Source organism: Astatotilapia calliptera, chromosome 23 (genome assembly GCF_964374335.1).
Source record: "Astatotilapia calliptera chromosome 23, fAstCal68.1, whole genome shotgun sequence".
Taxonomy (NCBI): domain Eukaryota; kingdom Metazoa; phylum Chordata; class Actinopteri; order Cichliformes; family Cichlidae; genus Astatotilapia; species Astatotilapia calliptera.
The window spans coordinates 34,306,379-34,319,051 of NC_137443.1; the positions used below are offsets into that span (position 1 = coordinate 34,306,379).

Below are 12,673 nucleotides of genomic sequence, written 5' to 3' on the forward strand. Positions count from 1 at the left end.
AGAGCCAGCAGGGGCCGATGTTTGACAGAACTGACAGACAAATCATGTCAAGGCGACGTCTGCGATATTGAACAAGAGCTGAATTTATTTTATTTATTTATTTTTTCCCACGCAGGAAGGAAAAATGCTGGTGCTGGAACGTGCTTCATTTTGTTTGCACTGATTCAGGTTTCTGTATTGTGGATTAATGTTGCATATAAGCTTAGAAAACATCTACTTTTTCATCTTCTCAACTTTCCCCTAGTTTTTTTTTCTTTCTAATTTTTGAATGACATAAACTTTCTATAGTTGTGACTTGGATTAGATGGGGGGGGGGGGACACTCCCAGCATCACAGATGAGGTGCAAAGAGGTTGTGAAAGCCTTTTGGGGAAAACGTGTCCTTGAACTGGATGTGTTAATGACTGAACGAGGAGGCAAGAAAAAATTATGCAGCACCTCCTCTCGGTATTTTGACTCACTTGTGCCTTTGTAGAACATGAATGGCACCTTAGGTTTATTTCAGCTTGGAAATGTGTGTCTGTGAGCGCCTGCGTGTGTGGCGAAGTCAAAGAATTAAAGCTTGACAGATGCTGGAAATGTTTTTGATTTCTCAGAGATCATTATTGAGTTTCATGCAGCTGAATGTCGCCTGTGTGTTTGTTTGTTTGTTTATCTGTGCCTGTGTACCCGTGTCAGAGCTGCACATACCATAGCTGAAAAATATAGAAATTGCTATGAAGCCATAAAAAAGGAGACGGATGAAAGGTTTGTGTGTGTGTGTGTGTGTGTGTGTGTGTGTGTGTGTGTGTGTGTGTGTGTGTGTGTGTGTGTGTGTGTGTGTGTGTGTGTGTGTGTGTGTGTGTGTGTGTGTGTGTGTGTGTGTGTGTGTGTGTGTGTGTGTGTGTCTTGACACGTATTTAAGTCCATAGGCTCTTTTAAACAGCTTGGTTTGCTTTACCTTAAGGGCTCAGTTGCCAAGTCAATAACACCCGAACATTTAAGCAGGTGTCGAGTGTGTATACAATCCTGACTGTAAGCTGTAAACTACACGTTTACTACTTTTAAAGGGGGCTTCTTCAAAAGCTACAGTGATATACTCATCGCCAACAAACTCCATGAAAATCACCCATAAATTGGCACTAGATAAATAAATTAATACTCTAAGTACTGTTGGTGTACCCAAGGTCAAAAACATCATATTTTATTTGTACCATACAGCTAAAAACAATGAGTGACACGTGTGTTTTTTACACACATTATATTGTGGCTAAACAGTTGCAAAACTTTAAAGCCTTAAAAAACTACGTGTCTGTTATTTTTCATTGTAGAATTACTTTCACTTATGGATGCAGTAGGTTTGAGAGGAAGGCTCAGAAATCATATCTAATCCATACAGAAATACTCTTGACAGGTGCTACAACACCTTTGATTTAAACCTGTCGTGCTAATAATTGGACACAATCTTATATATAACACTTAAGTAAAATATTTGGATACTAATCCTCAAATGTTTGACGCTCCAATATAAATGCTAAATGTATCTTTGGCTCTTACTTTGTAGCTCTTTCATTTGAAGCTACTTGAGGAAATCTTTAACTAAATACAATTTAGATCATGTGGCCCAAGCTTAACGTCTAAAGCTTTCATTAGCTTTTAGAGGCTACAATGTACAGTCAGTTGTTAGTTAGCCTTTAGCCCCTCCACATATACAAAAAGTCAGTTACTAAGATTTTGGAGCATTTTCTTTAAATAAACTTTTTTTATAAAAAACATTTTTTAAAAAGGATAAATTCTGGGCTATTTCTAAGCAATGAGATGGTATAACAGACTGTTGGTTTTGGTCTTTTTATGAGGCTTATTGTCAATAAAACAGTTACACAGCAATCATTGAAAAAGCACAAACAGCAAGCACAGAGTTACTAGTTTCACTGTAACCATAGAAACCTGATAATATTCTTGTTTCTTGTGTCACAATCGCAGGTAGTTTACAGATACACATTGTAATAAACACATTATTCATTTTGAATCTAAAGTTCACTGGTTTTACCCGTTTTACTTTGGCTATTGTTAGCTATCTCTGTCTCCCATTATTGTATTGTTTCACACTACTGGTTTAACGAAAACCATTAAAAGAAGTGACTCTTTTTATTGGTCTTTTATGTGTATGCTGTTATCCTTTCAGTGGCATTGGTAGCAGTAAAGTGACGGTCCTGGGCTATGGCCTACTCACCACAGATGCACGCCCCCTGGTGGAGGCACTGAGCGGGCAAAGGTTTGCCGTGGTGGTGGTGGACGAGTCGCATTATCTCAAATCCAGGAACGCAGCGCGGACGAAGATTCTCGTTCCTCTCATTCAGAGCGCCAAGCGCGCCATCCTGCTCACCGGTACCCCTGCTCTGGGTCGACCTGAGGAGGTAATAAAACTTGATTAAATGGTAATTTAATGACGCCTCAGGGGGAAAGGATACAAATTTAACTGGAGTAAGCTGTTTTGTTTTCTCACCAAATGACACGGCAGATTCAAAGTTCCTTCAAACCCTGCTTTGAATTTTTAATGAAAAATTAAACACAGAGCTGAAGAGGAGGGAGCAGTGTGGCTAAATAGAGAAGGCTGCATTCGGTAGATTTGGAACAGATGGATTTTTATAAAGGAATCCTGAGCCCACACTTGTGAGGAGAGATTAGCAGGCCAGCTCGGGGCTCAGCTCTAGCTGCTCACAAAGGTGCTCCACTGTGCAGCGCAGGTAGATCGCCATGGTAACTTGCTCTAGAGCAGGCTACGCTCGGATCCGACATTCAAAAAGCCAATTAACTCTCTCCGGCGTCACTTATCCTCCAGGATCCCGTGGTCTTATTTCAATAACCTTTGTTGCAAAAACTTCATTTACAAAGCCCGATATGAAGAGACACTGCACCGCAATAAATGAGACAAGTAATAAAAAGAAACGCACAGGAGGAGGGGGGGGACTATTGAATTTCAAGACAATAAGAAGGGCTGTTCACAGGACAATGGTGTTTGGAGAGCGGCTGAGCCAATCCCCTCTCCATAATGATTTATTATATCGTTTTTTATATATGTTATATTGAAGCTGTAGATTACAGCCATATTCCATCACTGCAGCTAAGGAAGATGAAGAAGACGTCGTGAATAGAAAATCCTTTCACCGTCTCAATGTGAAGAGACAATACAGTATCAATAACAAACACCGTGTGCCCGCTGTACTCCGATACAGCTGTGTGTTTAGGCATTTTAAACTTCCCACAATTCTTCCAGTCATCTTCTGCAGCTTCGGGAGCAGAGTAACTCTTAGCTTTTACTGTGTTTGTGTTGCTTAAATAGTCATGATGTTGGCTTAATGAATAATTGATGAAAGTTCATGTGTTTATTAGCTAATTCTCATCATCTTCTGTAAAGATTTTACCCCTTTTTTCCTTCCTTTTTGCAATTTCAGTGCAACATTTAAGAATAATTTGTTTTAGCACACCGTACAGAACAGCCTAATTGTGATAGCTGTTTCCTTCAGTGCACACACAACCACACGCACCCACCCACGCACATACACAGAGGCCCCATAATTATTCGTAACCTGCGGTGTATCTTATTTAAGTTTTTTTTCCCCACCCGAATGTCTGTGCTGCATATTAAAAACATTACAACTTTATTTATTAAGGTCTTTTCTTCTAAACAGGTTTCCAAAGTGCTCTGCACATTTATGTAAAGGATATGTTAAATAACACCACAGTGGAGAAACTAAGAAGAGGCACCGCCTAAGACCCGAGCTCTTTCATGGCATGCATTTTTAATTTTTCTTTGCTATTTGGGCTGATTGGGACCTAAATAATGTAAAAACAAAGAATTACCAGATTTTTTTTTAACCTAATTTTTGTTTTTGAGAAAGATGAGATCCACATATGAGGACATTTGTTTCAAATTTTGATAGAACAGTGGCAGCATAATGTCCTCTTGAGTGCATATCAGGCCCTTGTAGAGAAAAATTAAGTATTTTGGTCTAGACGTCCCAAAATGTGATGTCCACATATGTGGACACCAGGTCCTAGGAGGTTAAAGACCCAGAAAAACATCTGTCTGTAAAATTGAAAAAAATCAATGATGAAGAGTATATTAAACATTCAGAGACACTATTTATACAGTTCAAATTTAAAAAATAAAAAGATAATCTGCTTTGCTGGGAGTGTGTGTGTTGGTCTCTGCCTATTGGTGCAGTTTAATTTCTGACATCACTATGTTCCAGCTGAGCCACACCCACCCACCTCAAACCAAACAGGAGACGGTCAGAAATTGAAACCTCTACCCAACTTTAAAAAAACCCCAAACTGCTCCATCTTCAACATAAATAATGTATTGCATCATATTAGTATTTTTTTAGTTAATATTTTATTAGTAATTATCAGTTAAAGTCCCCAAATTTGTTACATTGACTTGTTATTGCTAAGACTTGCTTACTCCACATTGTATGTTTTTAAAAACATAATAAATATGTGTTTTTATGTTTTAAAAGGAAAAGAAATGTTAGTATCACGGGGGACTATTTTCAGCTGTGGATTAATACACATTTGACTCAATTACAGTGTGTGTGTGTGTGTGTGTGTGTGTGTGTGTGTGTGTGTGTGTGTGTGTGTGTGTGTGTGTGTGTGTGTGTGTGTGTGTTTACACTAATGAAGGAACATGTTCGCTTACTGATGCTGATATTAGATTTTGAACAACAAAAGAGGTCGATCTCTGTGGTTCAAAGAGTGACATGTCAGCATTCACACACACACACACACACACACACACACACACGTACGTTAGTAGAATCAATTCATTGCTTATTTTTCATTTGATGTGTTGAAGAAATAATATAAAAGATTACCAACATTATTTCTAATAAATTCCTATCAAAGAGGCTTCATATATAAATATTTAGCAGTTCATATATAGAAGCTTCATTATCAGTGAGCTAATAATCAACCTCCTGACTAATATATGCTAAACTAATATATGCTAAACTATTTATGCGGGACTCTGCTTGGCTCGCACTGTCATCTAACTGCCACGTTGCTTTGAGGGAAACTTAATTATTGCCTAGACCCGATCATGATAATTAACTGATGAAATTCAGGCGGATAATTAATTCCAAAACGAAGTAAAGTTAGTACTCGCAAGTAATCTCGAGAAGGTGTATCATCGAAAAAGTGCACGCGCATGTGTGTTATAGACTTCGGCGTGTGTGTGTGTGACACATGCTATCCTGTCTTTGCCATTGCCCGCCTGCAGTGGTGAGGTTAGTTTTTAGATATCATCTCTCCTTCCTTCTCCCTGCCACTAGAATCTGAAACTGAATATAACATTTTATCATCCACAGCATAAACCTGATAAGCCCTGTCCCTGCCTCTGTGCCAGTCTCCTCACTGCCATCATTACTCACTGTGGCTCTGACATCGAGTTAGCACACAGCTCAGGGCATGCTGCACCGTTCATGATGTGCCCTCATTCCTCCCACCTATTATATCAGTGGCGTGAGGGGGGATGCAAAGCTCCCGGTGAACAAGTGCTGAATTTAGAATAAGGCTCGTCAGTGTAGCTGCTGACGATTAACTGTCATTACTTGAGAAATTGCTGCATATACTGGAAAACTGACAGGGATGGTGTGCATTCAAACAGCAGCCTTGATGTTTGCACACACACTTACACATACACATCACGTGAATATTCTGTGAGCTTTGTTGCAACCTGTGATATAAACACGCTCTTTACCTGCAGTCACATACGTCCACTGAAGACAGACAGCAGCAGCTTGTCTTTTGTCTTGCGACATCAAGCAAAGCAAAGATCTTTTGAAAATCTTTATGCCAGGAGCTGTTTAATTGGAGTAAGTCGACTGTGTCCACATCCTTAAAATTTCAAATCCGTTTCATTTTCTTCACCTTGTTAGACTGCACAGCGGTTTGACCTGGTTAATTGGTGCTGACACAAATAACCACACAGTTGCACAACGCAGCGCTGGTAAACTAGGCGAAGGACAGCAGGACCTTGGGTAAGCTACAGAGAAGATGTACTTCATGACAGTAGACTAATCATGAGCTCTGGTAAGGTCTCTGTTTAAAGCTAAAAAAAGCTCATGCTACTTTGTGCAAAAGCGAAAAGGTGGGAACTAAAACAGCCAGCAGTTTCAAGGATACATACATGCTAAATCAGGGGACTTTGTTTGCTTTACTTTTCTTTATAAGAGTTAAAAGTTAGACCCGGCAGCTGGTCACCTTGCTTAACTACTAATGTCAGTTAAATAGTACTACAGTCGAGCTTGTTAACACTAGCTAGCATTATTCTTCATAAGCTACTGGTCATTTTCATAGACTATGTAAAAGAAGTGGATGCAGGATCTGTGTCTAAAAAGTAAAGGCAGTGCAGATGTGTCCTACATTTGCATTCTTTGTAATGGCCAGCAGGAGGCAGTTCTACTGGCTCCTAAACAGTCTGAGGTTTTAGAAGTCTATGGGAAAGCTATGTTACTTTTCTCTTTGTTTATAATCTCCGTTAGCATTTTCCTAAGTAGTGTATAATCTCAATCACTAGTTTCAAGTCTTCTTTAAAACATCAGTGTTCATTTTCGTAAATTATAGTCCCATGTAGGAGAAAATAGAGCATAAAGCAAGTCGCTAGGATGCAGTGCCCTTGGATTCTCAGCTACATCCACTCCTTCTCTTTTGACATCTGGTTTAAAAAAAACAAAAAACAACACATCAGAAGCCAAATGCTCAACTCAAGACTTCAAAAACCAATATCACAACAGTTACATCTACTTTTATAGATTCCATAGTCACATCAGCTGTACTAAAACCCCCATTTTTATGCTTCATTTCTTTAAATAAAAAGATAAAGATTGTTAGAAAGAAACTGTATGATAAGGTAAACTATGCAAGCAATGAGAAGATCATTGGCGTTATAAAGAGATTCGTTCAGAAATCAGACAGTGAGATATCACACACTCTCTTCAGTTTGCTTCAGTTCTCTATCTCTTTCCCCCATACAGACATAAACACTCTCACAGATATTTCTATGAATTAATCCATGGTTTTATTAAAAATTGTAGTTAAGGCTCCTTACCTGTCTGTGTATTTTACAGCTATTCATGCAAATTGACGCCCTTTATCCCAAGAGGTTCGGAACCTGGACTGACTATGCCAAAAAATACTGCAATGCCCATTACAGGTGACATTTTTCTAAATTTCTGCATATTTTATTGTTGTTCCTATTAACATGAACCGCAATGCTAGTTTACATTTTATATAACTGTATTTGTGTGTTATGTCAGCATTTTTGTTATTCAAATGCACTTTGTTTATATCGTCCAGAGTATTACCCAAGAACATGATATTAATAGTACCTAGAGCTAGGAGAGTGTTAGCTTAGCCAAGCATAAAGACAGGAAGCTAGAGTAAATAGATAGCTCCTAGCTTTCTCTTCACAGCATACACTCCACAACAATTTTAATATTGAAATTGGGAAGCATTATTGTCGTATTGATTTGCCTGTTTTAACCTAGTATTACTCCGCATGGTATCACGCACATTTCTATGCCTCGACAGCTAGGGATAGAAGCGTTAGCGACGCTGAAAGCTATATTTATGTTCAATTTAAGTAGAACTGCCACATCTTCCATACCACACAGTGAAAATGAGACACACAGGTGTTGGGTTAGCATATCTCTAACCTTTTGTAGAATTGAGGTTGTGTGGTGTATCTGAAAACATATGTACAACAGAAAAATTAAAACTTATTCAGGTACAGGGTTTTGGGTCTTGATCTCTCTGCAGCTCCTTAAAAGGATATTTCAAATTTGACGTTTACTCAGACAGGATGAGCTGATCAGGTTTTGGAGATGGGTGGTCATAAAAGTCTCTGTGACCTTTTTAACCATTTTTGTGACCTGCCAGGAAATTTCACACGCATAGCATAGTGAAGTAGTGCTATTTAAACCACGTGCACAGTGAATTTGTGATATTCAGGGCTACCATTTCTTTGGCCATTATTCAACACTATTATTCAGGAACAGAAGGGACGATTGTGAGCACGTTTTATGTTGGGTCAGAAACTGAATTTGTGGCACTAATCTTTAAAAAATCTTTAATTAAATTCCTTAAATCAAAGTCTTTGCTTTATTTAGTTTGGACAGGCGTAGAAATGAAGTGCAACCTGATTGATGGTGGAGGCATACAACTCATTTACGGTGGTAACTGTACATTGATGAAAATTGATTGACACAAATCAGATGTTATTGAATCCGCACCTTTTGAACCTATCTTACTGTGCCTGCATTTAAGTCCACTATCACCAGATTGAAGTGTACTCATTCACTGTTTATCTGCAGTTCTGTGGAATTAGCACAGTTTCAGTCCTTCTCACCTACCATTTAATTGTGTCTGCTGGGATAAGCTGGCCTATACCTGAGCCTGGATTGGTGGTGCTGCTGAGTTGATGGTTTGTTGTCAAAGCCAGACTGCAACTGAAGCCAAGCGCTAAATGCCAACTGGCTGCCAGTTTACAGTGATGATTGGTTACATGTGTGAACAAACACATCAAATGCATTGTTTTGGATGTCCATCAAAGTCAGCAGCTCGGTCAGGGAATGGCTTGGCGCCATTAAATATAATGCTTTGTGTCTAAGAGCGCTTGGTGTGGCTGGGGAATGCCTTTCTAAGTCACACGTATGCACTCTCTCACGCACACTCAGAGGAGTGCAAGGCGGTGCCATCTGAGTGCAATCTTCCCTTCTTGTTTCTTACATAAAGTTGAGGTTGCTGTGGGAAACGGCAGCAGCAGAGGTGAAAGGAAAAACAGCACTGCAGCTGGAGAGATGCTGGTTCAAATCTGCACACAAGGGGGAAACATTATTTTAGAAAGAATGAGTTAGTTTCCCATCCTACACCAATTACAGCTTTAAACAGAGAAGTGTGAAACAGCCAATTTTGGCAGTGCCTTGTTAAGTTTGTCCACACTTCCAGCCAATATGGCAGATAACCAGCCTTTGTGTGGGGGGCCAGTTCTATTCTAAAAGTCCATTTGGCTGATGAATTGTGAAAGTTGCCCGTGAGTTTTGGAATAAACCTGCTGCTGTGGCCATTAGGCAAAATAGTTTCCTGCTTTGCAAAGTGCCCTTAAGCAAAAAGGCAAAAAAGAAGATTCCCCAACTGCTCCAACAGAGCTGCTTAACAGTAAACGATGGAAGGCTGTTCTAGTGCTGGGCAGCTCCCAGGTGGGAATGTTTAACTGTTTAACTATTCCTTCAAGGCACTGCTGCAAGTAAATAAGTGTGGTTTCTTGGGAAGTGCATCTCAGTTAGAGGTGTGTGTATAAAAAAGTTAGCAGGCACAACTTCATCACTTATTTATTCTCTCACAGGTATTTTGGGCCTCGCAGGCAGTGGGACTGTCGCGGGGCGTCCAACTTGGAGGAGCTGCACCAGCGGCTGAGTCAGATCATGATCCGTCGTCTCAAAGCTGATGTGCTCACTCAGCTGCCCCCCAAAATCCGCCAACGTATCCCCTTTGACCTGCCCAAGGAAGCTGCAAAGGTAGACGTGGGTGACGCACGTCACATGTGAAGACAAGTAATATGTATTTGTGTAGTTTCTGTAGTATATTTGGACTACAGATGAATCATGAACTGGTTGTTTGGTCAGCTGATAATAATCTGTGCATTCTATTTTGTAAGATAAAAGAAAAAAGAGTGCCTGTTAAGTTGGACAGTTTCCAGATTTTTTTAAAAGTGGAGTTATTATTTATTTTAAATGTTCTGATTTAATTGATCTATTGTGACAACTTCTCAAAATTCTCAACACCTCTGAGTCATTGGAACGCTCAGTGCAAGTCTTGACATCTCCCGTCTGACTCGTGGACCTCGTTGCTTTTGAAGGACGTTTTTTTTAGAATATAAATTTATGTCAAACATTATGTCTTTGTTTCTGTAACCACGCAGCAACACGTCGCTGGCAGCTCCATTCACGTTATCTAATTCTTTCAGCTACTGACAAAGCTAAATCAGTCCTGTTTTCAGAGCTCTGCGGTGTCAAGGTCTGCTTGTATCCTTTTGTATAAAACTCGCCCACAATCGGCAGAGCAGAAGCGAGTTTGGCGAATCCAACTCGAAGAGGGTCATGTGAGAAAACCTCTGAAAAAAGTGTGAGAGATTTCTGCTGAATAAAAACAAATATTTTCACATGTGTTTATTATAGCAAACGGAATATTTGCAAGTTTATGGTTTTACAAAACCAGCATGTAGATGAGGTCACTTTGTGCAATTTCCTGATATTTTATAGACAAACAATGAACCGATTAACTAATAATTAAGCACAGTTCCTCAGTTAATCAGTCTCCTTTGGCCTCACTGTGAGGAGCTGTGCTGCTGCACTTGGTTCAGTCACCTGGTTATTTCTTTCTCAGAGAAAAATGCCTGTTACTCCTTTAAGATTAAATAACTCTCTGTTAGTCTAAGCTTAGCAATGAGGTCTCTGTGTGCTTGCTATTTTTCCTCCATCATATAGAAGATACCAGGGTATTTGTAGAGTAAATGTCATGTTTTGTGTGTAGGTGTTTGGATCTCTTTTAGCTTCCCCAAAGTTGTAGTTGCGGTTTCTGCCTCCCACGCTGCACTGGATCCATGTGAATGTACACGTGAATGCCAATATGGCTTTGGCCCGGCTTGTGCGCAAATTAGTGTGTCTCCTCTGCTCTATGCATAGGTCACTGAGGTCAAGGATTACCAGTAGTTAGTTTCCAACTGGAAGCACCCACAGCAGCACACACTCAGAAACATCCACTGAGAGGCTTTTGTTACATTTTCTATCATTCAGTTTGTTTTCAGAAAAGCTGGAAGGCTGTATAAAATGAAAGCATAATCACCTGATTTGAAATCCATCTAAAATCTGTATTTATTTGGAAATAACACAAAAACAACATATCAGATGTTGAAGCTTCTTCGTCTTCTTCTCTTGCCTTCTCCCTTTAGGGCTTGCCAAAGCAGATCGTCTGCCTCCATATCATCCTATCCCTGCTATTGTCCTCTGTTAACCAAACCCTCTGCATACGCCCCTTCACTGCATCCACTCTGAGGTCTTCCTCCTGCCTGGTCCAAAATGCTCATACTGAGCTGTCCCTCTGATGCACTCCAAAACCTAACATCTTCAACTCTGCCACTTCCAGCTCAGCCATTGCATTACATCACTACCAACTTCACACTTCCATTTTAGATACTCAACAAAACCTAAACCCGAGTAAATGACATCATCGTGATGTTTATCAACTTCCTCTGTTAGGCCAGGCTTTCTGCTTCAGCGTGCGTGTATGTCGGTTATTCATGCAGTGAGCACCACCTACTCCCGTCAGAGTCAGAAACTTTATATTAAGATGCACAAGAGCTGCAGAACGTTTTTGTTTTGTCAATTAATGTTCATTGTGGGCGACCGTGGCTCAGGGAAGCGTATCTGTAACCGGAAGGTCGCCGGTTCGATCCCTGGGCTCTCTGTCCTGGTCGTTGTGTCCTTGGGCAAGACACTTGACCCTACCGCCTACTGGTGTTGGCCAGAGGGGCCGATGGCGCGATATGGCAGCCTCGCTTCTGTCAGTCTGCCCCAGGGCAGCTGTGGCTACAACTGTAGCTTGCCTCCACCAGTGTATGAATGTGAGAGTGAATGAATAATGGAATTGTAAAGCGCTTTGAGGGCCTCGAAAAGCGCTGTATAAATCCAATCCATTATTATTATTATTATCGTGCATCATCAGTAAAATAAATATGTTACATTATTGCTCGATGTGCTCTCTGTGCTGCTGTTTATTTCTAACATCACATCAGCACATTAGAAACTTTCTAAAGCGAGACACATTTCAACATTAAATATTACTCAGTGTTTCAAGTGTGACTCTGCCCCATAACCTAACGAACGAGACTTGTTGCCAGATCAAAGTGAGATGAAGTGTTTGATTGGAAATTTTTGGCAATAAATAGCCTCAAGATCATAACGATCCGTTTTCTAATCTGACCTCTATTAGCTGCAGTTTGAGCAGCGTAGAGGAGACTTAGCAGGATGAGGATCAAACATTAAAAACATTTCTGCATGACCAACTGGATCCATACAAATTCCAGTGAAAATGTGACACACAGTTTACACTGCTTCAACTTTACGGCTGGGATTCATTTGGTTTTATCAGTACGATATGGCTCATTAGGTTCCTTGTATAAAATGTATTCCTGCAGCAGATAATATATATAGCACTTAGAGCTTACTGTAAATAAAAAAAAGTCTGTGAAAGTGTGTTGTTTCCAGATGATTTAAGTCAAAGCTCTGAACATAACCTGCTACAGACAGTTCTGTGTTCAGAATAAGTTTTGAGAAATTACTGAGAACTTGATTTGCAGCTTAACATAGCGTGCTAACCCATCAATCGTGTTCTATAGTACAGTATACGCCTTTGGTTAAAGAAGAGAGAAGCCATGTGATCCTCCTTGATGATGTCAGATACACTTTCATATGACCATCACTATTAAACACTAAATGATATATACTGAGCAGGGATAAGATTATGACCACTGACAGGTGAAATGAATAACTGATAATCTCTTCATCATGGCACCTGTTCGTGGGTGGGACATATTAGGGAGTGTTAGAAGCAGGAAAGATGGGCAACCGTAAGGA

The 12,673-nt window shown here is 40.0% G+C and overlaps 1 protein-coding gene across 4 annotated transcripts in view; it reads left to right on the plus strand.

Moving 5' to 3' along the window:
• Positions 1 to 12,673, plus strand: part of zranb3 (zinc finger, RAN-binding domain containing 3) — a 128,700-nt gene that overhangs the window by 18,275 nt on the left and 97,752 nt on the right. For all 4 annotated transcript variants that reach the window (XM_026158746.2, XM_026158745.2, XM_026158744.2 and 1 more), the window contains exons 5-7: positions 2,164 to 2,395; positions 7,109 to 7,194; positions 9,385 to 9,556. In XM_026158746.2, coding sequence (XP_026014531.2) covers positions 2,164 to 2,395; positions 7,109 to 7,194; positions 9,385 to 9,556 — 490 coding nt within the window. The remainder of the gene's footprint in view (positions 1 to 2,163; positions 2,396 to 7,108; positions 7,195 to 9,384; positions 9,557 to 12,673) is intronic.